The 14,068-nt window shown below is 41.7% G+C and overlaps 1 protein-coding gene and 1 long non-coding RNA gene across 2 annotated transcripts in view; one reads left to right on the top strand and one right to left on the bottom strand.

Moving 5' to 3' along the window:
• Window positions 1-14,068, top strand: part of LOC135226575 (uncharacterized) — a 48,439-nt gene that overhangs the window by 6,115 nt on the left and 28,256 nt on the right. Inside the window, exon 2 of the long non-coding RNA XR_010317252.1 lies at window positions 10,435-10,642. This is a non-coding gene — a long non-coding RNA (uncharacterized LOC135226575). The remainder of the gene's footprint in view (window positions 1-10,434; window positions 10,643-14,068) is intronic.
• Window positions 6,891-14,068, bottom strand: part of LOC135226574 (serine/threonine-protein kinase 17A-like) — a 113,083-nt gene continuing 105,905 nt past the window's right edge. The window contains exons 6-8 of the mRNA XM_064266259.1: window positions 11,983-12,031; window positions 9,690-9,869; window positions 6,891-8,729 (exon numbers count right to left, since the gene is read on the bottom strand). Coding sequence (XP_064122329.1) covers window positions 8,006-8,729; window positions 9,690-9,869; window positions 11,983-12,031 — 953 coding nt within the window. The 3' untranslated portion in view covers window positions 6,891-8,005. The remainder of the gene's footprint in view (window positions 8,730-9,689; window positions 9,870-11,982; window positions 12,032-14,068) is intronic.

Below are 14,068 nucleotides of genomic sequence, written 5' to 3'. Positions count from 1 at the left end.
GTAAGCTTGTCAGATTTTTCTCTTCCACCTGTCTCCTGAGGGGAGGCTGGGTGGGCCATTAATCGTATATATCTGCCAGGTAAGTATGTACAAAACTTTATTGTAGTTTAACAATATCATTTTTGTACATGAACTTCCCTGACAGATATATACTTAGCTGATTGGCACCCTTGGTGGAGGGTAAGAGACAGCTCAATAATACAGGTAAGACGGGAAACAACTAATGTTGTAGGATATAAAAACCTTGGTTCTCACCTTTTCAGGATGAAGACTTCATAGATACTATCTCTGAGTCTGCATTGCCTGGAGAGCTACAGCTAGGACGTGACCTGATGCTGAAAGACTCTCGGATCTACCACTGGGATATGTGATCCCCTATTGTGGTAGAATCCAAGTCGGATGCTGTTAGAGGGACCTTGTCCGCTTACCTAACAGATCCTTACCACTACCTCTGCAAGGAGCCAAAACCCACCAGACCACCTAACCAAAATACAAAGGGTTAATATTACGACAAAAAGAGGTGCCTCCTGCAACCTCTTTCAGACAACCAAAAAACAACAATATAAAATATAGGGTAACATATAAAAAATTTACACAGGATAAGTTTCAGCTCCCTGCCCCAGCACCGAATCCGCCGATACGAAAGGACCCAAGGCGAAGCATTTATCATATGTGATTTTTACCTCACGTAGGTAGTGGTTTGCGAAAACCGATTGGCATCTCCAAAAGTCGCCTCCATCAAGTTCCGCACAGACATATTTTTTCTGAATGCAAGCGAAGTTGCGATGGCTCTCACCTCGTGAGCTTTCACTTTCAGTAGTCTAAAATGATCTTCCTTACAGGCAACATGTGCCTCTGTAATAAGGCTTCTCAGAAAAAAGGAAAGAGCATTCTTCGACATGGGCCGAGTGGGGTCCTTTACGGAGCACCAAAGCACATCTTGATTAGCCTTAAGTTGTTCCTTCCTCTTAAGGAAATACTTCATAATTCTCATAGGGGCAAAGAGTTCTTTCAGGCTCTTCCCCTACTACAGAAAAGATAAACTACGAACTTCAAAGCTCCTGGGCCAAGGGCGTGATGGGTTTTCATTCTTTGCAAGGAAACTTGGAAGAAACGAACACACCATAGAATCTTCCTTAAACCCTACATTGCCCTCAATAGCTTGGAGCTCACTCACTCTTTTAGCTGTAGCTAGGGCCAAAAGGAAGATAGCCTTCTTCGTCAAATCCTTGAAAGAGGCTAAGCCAGGAGGTTCGAATCTAGACGATCCAAGGAATTGTAGGACTACGTCTAGATTCCAGTTCGGTACTACATGAGGACGCTTAATGGTTTCAAATGATCTAATAAGATCATGCAGGTCCTTATCATCGGATATATTTAAGCCTCTATGCCGAAATACCGCCGCCAACATACTGCGGTATCCCTTAATAGTTGACACAACCAGATGACATTCTTCTTTGAGGAAAATAAGGAAATCCGCAATTTGGGTCACAGAGGTACTGGAAGAGGAAATGTTCTTCCTCTTGCACCAACGTCTGAAGACATCCCACTTTGACTGGTATACACGCAAGGTGGAAGGTCTCCTCGCTCTTTGCGATTGCTTTAGCAGCTGTTGCTGAAAAGCCTTTCGCTCTGACCAAACTTTGGACAGTCTGAAACCAGTCAGACTGAGAGCGAGGAGATTTTTGTGTACCTGTCGAAGTGGGGTTGTCTGAGTAGATCGCTCCTTAGCGGGAGCGATCTTGGAAGGTCCACCAACCATTCCAGTACCTCTGTGAACCATTCTTGGGCCGGCCAAAAGGGAGCGATTAAGGTCATTCTCATTGAATCGGACTCTACGAACTTCTTGATGGTTAGCCCCAGGATCTTGAAGGGGGGAAACGCGTAGACGTCGAGTCCGTTCCAGTCTAGAAGAAGAGCATCTATTGCTACTGCCTCTGGATCCGATATCGGAGAGCAGTAAGGATCCAGCCTCTTGTTCTTTGACGTGGCAAAGAGGTCTATGTGTGGCCTGCCCCATAACTTCCACAGGCTCTGGCATACATCCAGATGAAGGGTCCACTCTGTGGGAAGGACCTGATCTTTCCTGCTGAGGAGATCTGCTCTTACATTCTTCCTCCCTGCACGAACCTGGTGAGAAGCTTGATTCCTCTTTCTTCTGCCCACAGAAGAAGGGCTCTTGCTGTCTCGTACAGGGAGAAGGAATGCGTCCCCCCCTGTTTCCTGATGTATGCCAGAGCTGTAGTGTTGTCCGCGTTGACCTGCACTACCGATCTTCTGACTTTGGGCTCGAAAGCCTTCAGAGCCAACCACACAGCCATCAACTCCTTTCTGTTGATGTGCCAGGCTACCTGGTCCCCCACCCAGGTACCTGACACTTCGCTGGTTCCCAGAGTTGCACCCCACCCCATGTCCGACGCGTCGGAGAACAACACCAGGTTGGGGGTCTGTGATTGAAGAGACAGTCCCTTCGCAAAGAGGTTGGGATCTGTCCACCATAACAGATGTTTCTTGATGTCCTGGGATAACGACAGGGAGAACGTCAAATCCTGAGAACGACGACTCCAATTCCGATGAAGAAAGAATTGGAGCGGTCTCAGGTGCAACCTTCCTAGGGAAACGAATTGCTCCAGAGAGGAGAGCGTCCCCAGCAGACTCATCCACTCCCTCACTGTGCATACTTCTTTCCCTAAGAAGGTTGTTACTCTCTCGAATCCTCGGGCTATCCTTTCCTGCGAGGGAAAAGCCCGAAAACTCAGAGAGTTCATCTGTATCCCGAGATACACACACTCTTGCTCGGGAATTAGTGATGACTTCTTGAAATTGACGAGAAGTCCCAAAGCCTTCGTCAATTCTAAAGTTACTTGTAAGTCCTTCAAACAACGATCTTCTGAATTGGCCCTTATTAGCCAATCGTCGAGGTACATGGATATCCTCACCCCTTTCAAATGAAGCCATTGAGCCACATTCCTCAAAATCCCCGTGAACACTTGAGGGGCCGTCGAGAGGCCGAAACACAGAGCCCTGAACTGAAAAATTTTCCCCCCCATCATGAATCTGAGAAACTTCCTCGAGGAAGGATGGATCGGTACGTGGAAGTAAGCGTCCTGTAAATCCAAGGAAACCATCCAGTCCCCTGGACGAAGTGCTGCCAGCACTGATGAAGGCGTTTCCATCGTGAACTTCTTCTTTTCTACGAAGAAGTTCAGGGCGCTTACATCCAACACCGGTCTCCATCCCCCTGAGGACTTCGGAACTAGGAAAAGGCGGTTGTAGAAGCCCGATGAATGATGGTCTGTCACTAGTTCGATAGCCCCCTTCTCCAGCATCTGATCTACTGCTAGATGGAGAGCTTGATTCATGATGGGGTCTCTGTACCTGGCCGTCAGTTCCCTTGGGATGGTCGTCAAGGGAGGTCTTTCGACGAAAGGGATGAGGTAACCTCTCCTCAAAATAGAAAGGGTCCAAGGATCCGCCCCTTTTTGGGCCCAGACTTCTGCAAACTCTAAGAGTCTGGCGCCCACCGTTGTTTGAAGGACTTGCAAGTTATTTGGGGGCTTTAACAGACTTGGCGAAAGTCTTACCCCTTCTTGAAGGTCTACGACCTCTAAACGGTAGAGGTTCTTGATGAAGATGCTCCTCGAAAGGGTTCTCGAACACTTGCCTTTTGTTTTCCTTCTTAGCCTTGGTAGGGAAGGAAGGGCGAGGTTTTCTTGCCGACTGTGCCAAAAGGTCCTGGGTGCTTTGCCGAAAGTGACCTCGAAATGTCCTGCACTCGATGTTTCGGGAACAACTGAGTAGACAGAGGAGCAAACAGCAAAGAAGACCTCTGAGCATGGGAGACCGACTTCGTTAAGAAGGAACAATAAACCGACCTCTTCTTCACGATCCCGGCCCCATAAAGGGAGGCGATTTCACCTCGCTCCGTCTCTTACCGACTTGTCCATACAAGACAAAACACACATAAGATCTTCTGGCGAAATTGACTCTGGCACTTCAATTTTCTTGGCTAGGACTCCCAACGACCAATCAAGGAAGTTAAATACTTCTAGCACTCTAAACATACCTTTGAGCAAATGATCCAATTCATTCATTGCCCAAGTCGTCTTAGCAGAGTTAAGGGCAGTTCTCCTTGTCGAATCTACCAGCGCCGAAAAATCCGAATCAGCCGAAGACGGTAGACCCAATCCTAAGGGCTCTCCTGTTTCGTACCAGAAACCAGCGCGTCCTGATAACTTCGAAGGAGGAAAAGCGAACATCGTTTTCCCCGCTTCTTCTTTGGAAGCCATCCAGGAACCAAAACTCCTCAGTGCCTTCTTCATAGAAAGAGTTGGCTTCATCCTCACACAAGAAGAACTCTTCGCTGTCTTCGCCGTTGAAAAAAGTGAGTGAGGAGAAGGAGGGGCCGTAGGCGTAAGGGAATCCCCAAAAACTTGTAAAAGTAGCTCTGTAAGCTTCTTGTAAGAAGAGACAGCAGCAGAAGTGTTCGGTTCCTCATCCGAACCTTCTAGGACGTTCTTGTCGAGGCGAGCGCGGAAGATCCTTAGGTGACGAAGGGATCCTAGCAGGAGTTGAGCGAGAGGTTGGAGAACGCCCTCTCTTAGAAGAGTTCACATCCACTGGAGAACGATGAGAAGATCTGGGAAGTCTACGATGAGACTCCCTCTTCGAGGTATACGGAATCTCAGCCGAAGGAGAGGTAGGGCTCCTACTTCGAGAATCCTCGGAAACATCCACAGGGCGCTTACGAGGAGGCGAGCGCCTACTGTACTCTATGCGCCTATCCTGAGGCGAGCGGCTGCCAGGAGAAGAGCGCCTATCGAGAGCAGAGCGCTTGCGCGGCTCTCCATACCTGTCCAGTTGCGTACGATCAACGGAAGTTCGACTGGAAGGCGAAATGCGCCTACTAGGAGAAGGCTGCTTGCGAGACTCTTGACGTCTAACAAGAGGGTAACATTCAGGAGAAGGGCGCTTCAAAACTAACGAGCGCCTACTTGGAGAAGGGCGCTTCCGGGATTCCTGGTGCCTACCAAGAGACAAACGGTCAGGAGAAGTGCGCCTAGAAGCGGGAGAGCGCCTACACGGAGAAGGGCGCTTGAAAGACTCTTGTTGTCTCCCCCTAGGAGAATAATCAGGAGTATGACGCCTTAAAAGAGACGAGCGCCTACTAGGAGATCTATGTGCAGTAGGCTCTTGGCGCCTACCTTGCGGGGAGCGGCTAACAGTAGGCCGTCTATCATGCACACGACTCCTACCAGACTCTAGATGCCTGTCAGGAGAGAAGTCACGATCCGACACTCGAGGAGAGTGACATCTGGAAGAAGAACGCCTACTTGTATAAGGGCGCCTTCTAGAATCTTGAGGCTGCTGAGGAGAAGTCTCACGCGAGGGAGTTGAAGAAATCGCGTGATGAGCAGGTGCAGTGCGCTTACCGGAAGCGGGAATCCAATCTGGAGAAAAAACTTCTTTCTCCAAAGAGCGTCCTACCGATGTTTGGCGCCTTGAAATCGAAAGAGAGCCAGGTGAGCGAGGGCGCTCACGCGAGCCCCCACCTTCATACGAAACCTCTTCATATGAAGGAGAACGATCCTCTGAAGAGCGGCGCCTAGATCTCTTGATCGGAAGAGAAACGTCCTTCTTCCTACGTGATCTAACTGCTAGAGAGTCTGCTAGCGCCGTGATCTGAGCTTGAAGTCCCGCGAGTACTCTCGTAGGAGAATCTTCTTGTTCTTCCTCGGAAGCAGGCGCCGAGCGCGGAGCGCGAGAAGAAGAACGATCACAGGATTTCTTGGGTTTCTTCGCCTCCACCGACGATTCTTCCGGGAAAACCTCCGGACTAGAAGCCAAAGGACTGCAGGGAGCCTTCCAAGCCCTCTTCAACGGGCGCGACGCATCCGGGGAGTTCCAACCTCTCTTCGGAGAGGGAGACGACGAAGAGGAGAAGCATTGGCGTAGGAGCTCCTTCTTGTAGCGATCCGAGGCAGCCTGGGAGCGTACTTCAGGATCTGCCGACGGGGACGCCTGACCGGTGGGGGCTCTCCCTAGCCCTCCTGCGGCTTTCGACTTTCCTACTCCACTGGAACTGGGAGTCTGGAAGAGGTCTAGGCCTAGAGGCACTAAGGAGCCGGTCAGACGCACCCTCCACAACACTGGGGACACTGCACTGATCACTAACACTCTCCTTACCTTGCAACTGATGAATCTTCTGATCCATAGAACGATTCTTGGCTTTCAGAGCTGCCGCCTCCGAAGGCGAATCTTCGGCTTCGGTGCGGGGAGCCGGGGCTGCAACTTGGGAAGAAGGTTCTAATTCTACGTTAGTACTATTAGGATCCACATCCAACTCACTCATTCTAGATCTGCTAGAACTTCTAGAGGAAGCCTTACGCACTCTATCACGTTCCAACTTCCTAACATAAGAAGAGAGAGCCTTATATTCTTCTTCATTCAATCCCTTACATTCACTACAAGGGTTAGCAAAAGCACATTCATTCCCTCTGCATTTCATGCAAACCGTGTGGGGGTCTACCGAAGCTTTCGGCAACCTCACCTTACATCCTTCATTCACGCAAACCCTAAACAAAACCGAAGTTTTAACTACCGATTCTATATCAGACATCATTAAAGAAAATCAAACTCAAAATCAAACCGGTCCACAATCAGCGTATGCCAAGCCAAACAAAGCGAATACGTCACCAAAAGAAGTCCAAATTAACTCCAGGCAAGCGAGAATCGAAAAACTATCGAGAGGAACCGACAACAGTTGTTATCGTTCCCGCGACAGAGAAAAATCTGACAAGCTTACGGGAGTGGTTCGTACATCCGCCACCCAGCGGCGGGTAAGGTAGACCACCTGACCTACCTGTCGCGTGTGCCGCGAGATTTGAAATTCTGTCGGGAACGTCGGAGACTATAGCTAAGTATATATCTGTCAGGGAAGTTCATGTACAAAAATATGTTTCTCTTTCCCTTGCATTCAATATTCCCTCCTGTAAATGCATGCTAAGTCTTCACTCGCTAACTAATGTAAATGCAGTTAGACCCTAGCATTCTCTCAGTACCTTTCCATAAATGTCAACAGTGAAGATTGTGAGACCATCACCCAATATTTCAGGAGTTCCATTCATCCTCTCAATGAAAGATCACCATGTTCACATTGACAACTTCCATGTTTCAGACATAAAGGACAGTGTCATTACTGATTTATTAGTAAGTAACCTAACTTTGTGCAGATTTAAGCAAATAAAATTGCAGTTTCAGACTGTTCTACACTATCAAAAGTTATAAAATAAATAATGATACACCATAAATGCTGTAAATGAAAATGGCATTCTCACTACCATTCATTCAAATAATTCCTCAAGGTAAAGCATTATTAATGAATATATTTTTGGCTGTAATTATATAGGTAAGGAAAGTATTGTTGACTCAACAAGTACATAAACAATTGTTAGTCTACCAAACTTCTTCACTCAATCATTAGAGTACCAAAAATTCTTCATTCACATACAGGACAATGATTATTGGATGAATCAGGAATGCACTGTGCATGAAATTTCAAGATGCAAGAGTGGCATAAACACCAATTTGTCAGTAGTGAGTAATGTGAACCTCTGGATAGTTACTCTTAATCGTTCTAATTACTGTTATGGTTCCCTAAAACTTGTATAGTTTACCTGAGTAATATGGTTCTGACTTGTGCAAAGAAAATATGGCTTCTTGGTAATACTGCATGTTAATGAACAGTACAGAAGTTGTAGCACTAAAGTATGAGAAAATGAATACGTAGTCCTGTCAGCAAAAAGTTACAAAAAGGAAAACTGAAATGAAAAACTCACTGATAAAAAATTCTGAAAAAATATTCTCAGCAATGTAGATGAGAAAAAATTATTGCCATGGTGACTGAATTTTAAATATACAGTTTACAGATATGTACACTATTTACAATAAAATACAGTGTGTATGAGATTATCTATACGTGAGTATACATCAGTGAATAATGTGATTAGCATATGATCCCTTTTTCTAATATAATACTGACAGGAGCTTGCAATGAACTAAACTTAGGTTGCTCTGCTGAAGACGGATCACACTTTGTGCTTTGGCGTCTCATTGACAAAGGAGAAGGCTTCAGCTTTTCTTTAGGGCTCTCTTTGTTTTCCTTTCCAATTTCCTTTGCCAGCACTGATTTTCTTGACATTTCAGGTTCCCTGGTATGTTTGACAGTACTTTTTGGGACTGACCTGGGTTTTGAATTTCCAACAGAAAGGTCCTTGCTATGTCCAAGTAAAATAGATTCACTACTTTTATTCAGGGAATTCTTATTGTTTTCCTTGTTAATTGTTTTAGTATTCTTATTCGAGCTGTCAACTTCTCTACTTCCGTGATACGTGTGCACTTCCAGCTCCCTTGCAAGCTTCACTGTAGTAGCCATGGATGATGAAAGTAATGGTGAAATGCTTCTGCTAGAGCTGACGAGCCTCTTACTTGCATGAGAGTTTGATTCACTTCCATTAGCCAGAGGAATGTTATTTGGTGCTCCGTTAATCCTTGGGGATGACTTTCCAGTTTTTCCATCACTCACATCTTTATGAGGAGTATCTGCTCTTTTTGCATTCTTTTCCGATGTGCAAGAAGGAGATGAAGATGATATTAATGGAGATGAGAGAGGAGACGTCACTCCACTCAGCCACTGATGCTGCAAAGCTTCTTCTACTGTCATCCGAGAACTGAAATGATAAATTCAAGTTAGTAACACATCGTCATCATCATCAGCTTGGATGAAAAACTTTTCAAGGGATGAAAAACTTTTCAAGAGTCTTGAGTACCACTGTGAATTGGTTTCTTGATTATCCAGTAACCTATATATTTTCAAGAATGGTGTTTTTATTAGTTAAATCATGAGGTAAGCTTATACTGTATGAGGTCATCTTCGTTAAATACAGTATTGCCATTTATTTTTTGTAAAAAAAAAAAAAAATTCAATTCAAAGAAACTTATTGCAGTGGCATAAAAGCAAACTACAGCATGAGAGCATGTTAAGAACTTTATCTGTAATAATAACTTATAGAGCAGAGATTCTTGATTATATATAAAAATTTCATTATATTCAATAATTCCCTGATAGTGATGTAATTTTAAGAATAATACAAGCTTAAGGGAAAGTTAGTTGAGTCCTGAAAAATTTTATGCATAATTCTGTTTTAAGGCAATAACTGTTTCGATATTTCCTCAGGATTCACATATACGTAAACACTGAAAAGCAAAGTTAATTGGAAATGATAATCAGTAGATGGCATTTAGTCCATACTTTGTTGGGAAATCTTACTGAATAGTTAACAGGAAAATTAACCTGTTCTTCTTGTGATTTTGTTTGAAACATCATTATACTTCTTTAGGGTTCTCTCACAATTAGCCTGTGTAGGGAGGCAATACGTATTGAAAGTGGGGCTTATCCCTCTAGATAGTACCTCCTGCCTTAAACTGCTCTCTGTCTTTCACTTTTCATCATTTCCCTTTGGTTTCCCCCAACTTTGCTGTCCATGTTCTTTAATTATACCTGGCTATAACTTCCACCTCTCATATAATTGAAATCCTTAGGGTTAACTATAGGAGAGACCAAGGAGGGATTCAGTGGTCTTCTCTCATTGCTCTAATAGCATAACACAGATAAAAATCAATGTATCTACCTGGGATCTACAATAAGCAGATGTGATATGAAGTCTGTAGCCTGTGTTGAAACATTACTGAAGAGGTCCTCGGGGAAATCAACTTGTCCTTGTGATATGTTTAGGAAGGTCTCTTGTTTTGTATCACCACCAAATGGTGAATGGCCTGTCAAGAGGACATACACTAGCACTCCAACTGACCTGAAATATGAGATTTGTTGAAATTAAAATTGTATTTATATCTTAATTATTCAAGATCATAACAGAAGACAGGTTTTTTATGCTTTAAGGGTAAAGATTTGAAGTTGTTGCTTGATAATTCATGATCAACTGTTACTTCTTTTATGCAAACAAACAGAAGCATTGTAATACTGTTATACATTTTTGATTCATATTGTATTTTGAAAATTTTACTAAAGAAAATGACTGGAAAAACTAATCCCTCTCCTACAAGATGATCCATCTTTTTTATTGTTAATAAATGAATGGCTGGACACCTTGTTTAAAGACTAATATCCTCTATGGAAGATGTTTCATAAGCATCTGTTGATATTTACATTTGTTTGATGAATTAGGTCATGCTTTTGTCCTGCAACTCGTCCCACCAAAGCTAAGTCTTGAAATGAGCTCTAGTACGTACTAAAAAAATATCTTGTGGTAAATTTTCTTTGTACTAATTCATATAGTGCTGTACGTATTTGTAGTTTTAGTGCTATGTTTGAAATGGGACAGCTGATGTTTTTCACTCCAGTTATCTGGTTTTCAGGTCCTCTTTATTTGATTCAGCATGGGTAACGAGAGCTGTGCACCAAGAGGTCTTACAGCAACTGGGGTTATTATAAAAATGCATTGGCAAGAATATTCAGTCGCTACCCTGGATATGGTCACTTGTCCTAAGAGATCAGGAGATACTACTGTGTGTCAAATGTGATGAAAAGTGGGATTTTTTAAGAATGAACAGGGATTCCCCGAAGGTAAGTGTAATGTTTAAAAATTTTAATCATTTCAACACACTTGCATAGCTTGAGAGGAGAAACTGGTGAAATGGAGGACTTTTTGTAAATACGTAATGTTTCGTTTTGGAAGATGTCAGCTCAAAACTTCCTCTAAAAATCCTACCAGCTTCTAAGAGTGGAAGTCTATAGTGGTAGCATCCGAAACTTCTTCCCTATCTGTGCAATCTGAGCCTTTGTCTGTGTCTCGATTTTGCCTTCTATTCAAGTTACGTATTTTGCTGAAGAGAATGACTATGCGTACAACCAATATTCTAAACGTTAAGTTGTACCAGACACACTACCTAGGTGCCTTCCTCAGTCTTGGGTTTGACTTATTGTGTTTGAGTTCCAGGTTTTACTTCTCATGCATTAGGATAAACATATGCACTCTCTGCTCCTGCAAGGGTGTACCACATGTAGTGTGCCTGCAGCTTTGTAGCTTTGTTTTATTTTTCATCTGTTCCCACATAGCAGCCCAGCTTCTTGAACTTTCTTTAACTTGTTTGTATAATAATAATAAAACACTTTTAACATTTAGATATCAGTGACTATACATGAGGGTTACTCGTTTAACTTGTTCCTTATGGAATTTTGTACTATATTTTATAAATGATAGAACAAATGCTATAAGAACAAGGTTCAAGGCCTCAGGGTCACATGTCATTATTTGTTTTTGATAAAGAAGCTAGGAAGGCTTTATACACTTAACTTCTTTATGTTAATAAGCCTTTTAATGGTCAGAAAACTGACAAATGGTAAATTTTTAATGTGGCATTTGTCTCTAAGCAAACAATAGTTTTCCCAGTTTTCAAATACAAAAGAAAATTGCTGTTTTCACATGCACTTTCTTAGGTTATGCCTCTTTACCTATTGGCATTTGGGTAGTGCTCTACCTAATGCAGGAGAGTTAATGAGTTACAGAATCATTGTGCAAGACATGGCTTAATTTTATTAGTGATACGTAGGTGCTATGCACACTAAAAAACAATATCCATAAGCCTCTTTGTTTCTTGATGAGGAAGAGAGAGTACATTAAGACTCACAGGTTTGATTGCTAGCTGTACAATTTTGGGGGCTTTTTGTGTAGGTTGGTATTTTTGGGGGTGGTATTTACTGTGAGGAGAATGGATTAATGAATAGAAGAAATGATCAAATTAAAGAATTTAATGCTAATGAAGGAACTCATTCTATGAGGTTAAAGTGGTTGGTCTTCTAGTCTAAAACATACTTAGTCTGAATATGAAAATATTTTAAAAAAGGGTTTAGTGAAAGTTGTAAAAGTTGTGAAATGGAGATGAAAAAAATACAATTTTCCTTACCACATATCTGTCGCTAAACTGATGGGTTCATACTGGAGAATTTCAGGTGCTGTAAATGTACAAATAAAGATTGTTCAGTAATGAGGATTAATATGAAATGAAAATAAATATTGTGGTGACACATATTACCTATATATTATGTGATCTCAAAGTAAAAAAAAAAACATTCACTGTCACAGTATGTACAGTAATAAAAAACTTACATGTAAATACATATATTTACAAATTATAGTATACTGTACATTGATTATAAAAACAGACTAGAAGAATTATAAACTTTATATTACCTATAGTACACAGTACCATCATCCCTCTTATTCACAGAAAAGATTCACTTTTCACGAGTGATATACAGATTAATGCTGTCCCTTTGTTAAGATACAGGTGTTATAAAATGTCCATCTGTCCTAGGTTATCTCTCTAGTTATATGGAATTTGCACAAGAGAGTGAAGATAAATCATTTCATGGCTAAATCCATACAGGGAAAACTGATTAAGAATTGCTAATGATAGGATGATTATTACTCCTAAAAGACACTAGGTTGTAGAACTACAAAATATGCAATGTGAGAGAATTTCTAAACTCCTGGGTAAAGGGAAGAATACTGGTAGTAAGCAGAGAAAACAGTCTTAAATAATGCTCTGGCAGTTGGGATTTAGCAGATTGAGAGAATGAGGGGCATAATCTTTTATTTGAAATGTATTAATAAAAGGTATGGTCGTACAGCCAGAATCTATAGACAGAACTAGTTAAGGTATATTCAGGGAGATTAACTTTTTATGTTAGGCAGTTGTTCTTGTTATTCCAATATTGGTAAAATTGAATGAGGAGAGAGAGAGAGAGAGAGAGAATTGCATCATGAAATAAAAACCCTGCATTTGAAAGCCTGGCAATCATTGAGTTGCCTCAGGGCCACTAGAGTGCAGCCGAAATCTTAAAATTCAGGGGAGAAAAGTGTGGCTGAAATGACTCACATCTAGAAATCTTCATTTATATAAGCAACACATTGAAGTCAGGTGTCATTCAGTGGCAAGGTGAACAGGTTGGGATGAGACAGTCCCTCAAAGAGAATATCTGAAGCACCATAAGTTTAAAAATAGAGGTAGATATGAATTTCAGTGTAAAGCAATTGGAATAACTTGTCATCAGTGGGTTGTGTTATGGCAGCACAAATATTAAAAGGGAGATAGGTAATTAGAGAATTTACTAACAAAACAGATAACAGGTTAACATTGGACAGCAAAAGGACAGCAGTAAAGAGAGAGGAGAGCAATAAGCAAGGTTACGAATAAACCACTTATTGTTATTCAAGCTCTTCCGAAGGGTAGTGCCTTATGAATACACATGCCTTCAACTCAGAAGTACTACATTCCTTTGCAATACGGTTGTGTTTACTCTGTATTTTCTTCATAGAGTAGACATTAAACTAAATAGAATCAAAACCAAAGTAAAGACCTGAGATGAAACAAAATGAATTTAAAATATGAGATTGGAGCTTTGTATAAACAAACTTATTGATATGTCATACAATATATTTCCGCTTCTATATAGAGTGCCTGAATGAAAATCATTGCAGGTAGCTGTCCTCTCAAAATAAAGCCCCAGGGTGCTCATCTGCCAGCTGGCAGCCAAGGATATACTATGTCAATATCTTACAACTGTAATTATGTCTTCATCTTGAAAATGCAAAAGATGCAGTAGTATATGGAATTCATCCAAGATTAAACTCCATAAAGATAGAAAGAGAGTAAGGATAAGAAATTGGTGGAAGAAGTTTCACTCCCATAGTTGATCCAAATTTACTGAAGTAGGGAATTAAATTTAGTCTCTATATATTCCTTTAGTTAGATTTTACATTTCACAATACAGTAAATGGAAGAAAATAAGGTTCCCATGAGAGATTTTGAAGGTACAGTATGATAATCCCTTTAGTAATAACAAACTTATAATTCTGATTGTAGAATGTAGTATACTATTTCAATATAAATTACAGCATAAATTCATATTAGTATATTCTTAAAGCTTTAATATTATAGGTATAGCCAAACAAGTTAATGCTTTGGATTTCAGTTTTAAGAATCCATC

The sequence above is a fragment of the Macrobrachium nipponense genome, chromosome 14 (genome assembly GCF_015104395.2).
Source record: "Macrobrachium nipponense isolate FS-2020 chromosome 14, ASM1510439v2, whole genome shotgun sequence".
Classification (NCBI taxonomy): Eukaryota; Metazoa; Arthropoda; class Malacostraca; order Decapoda; family Palaemonidae; genus Macrobrachium; species Macrobrachium nipponense.
Note: the sequence above shows the minus strand (reverse complement) of the source record. Positions and strands in the feature narration are given on the sequence as shown.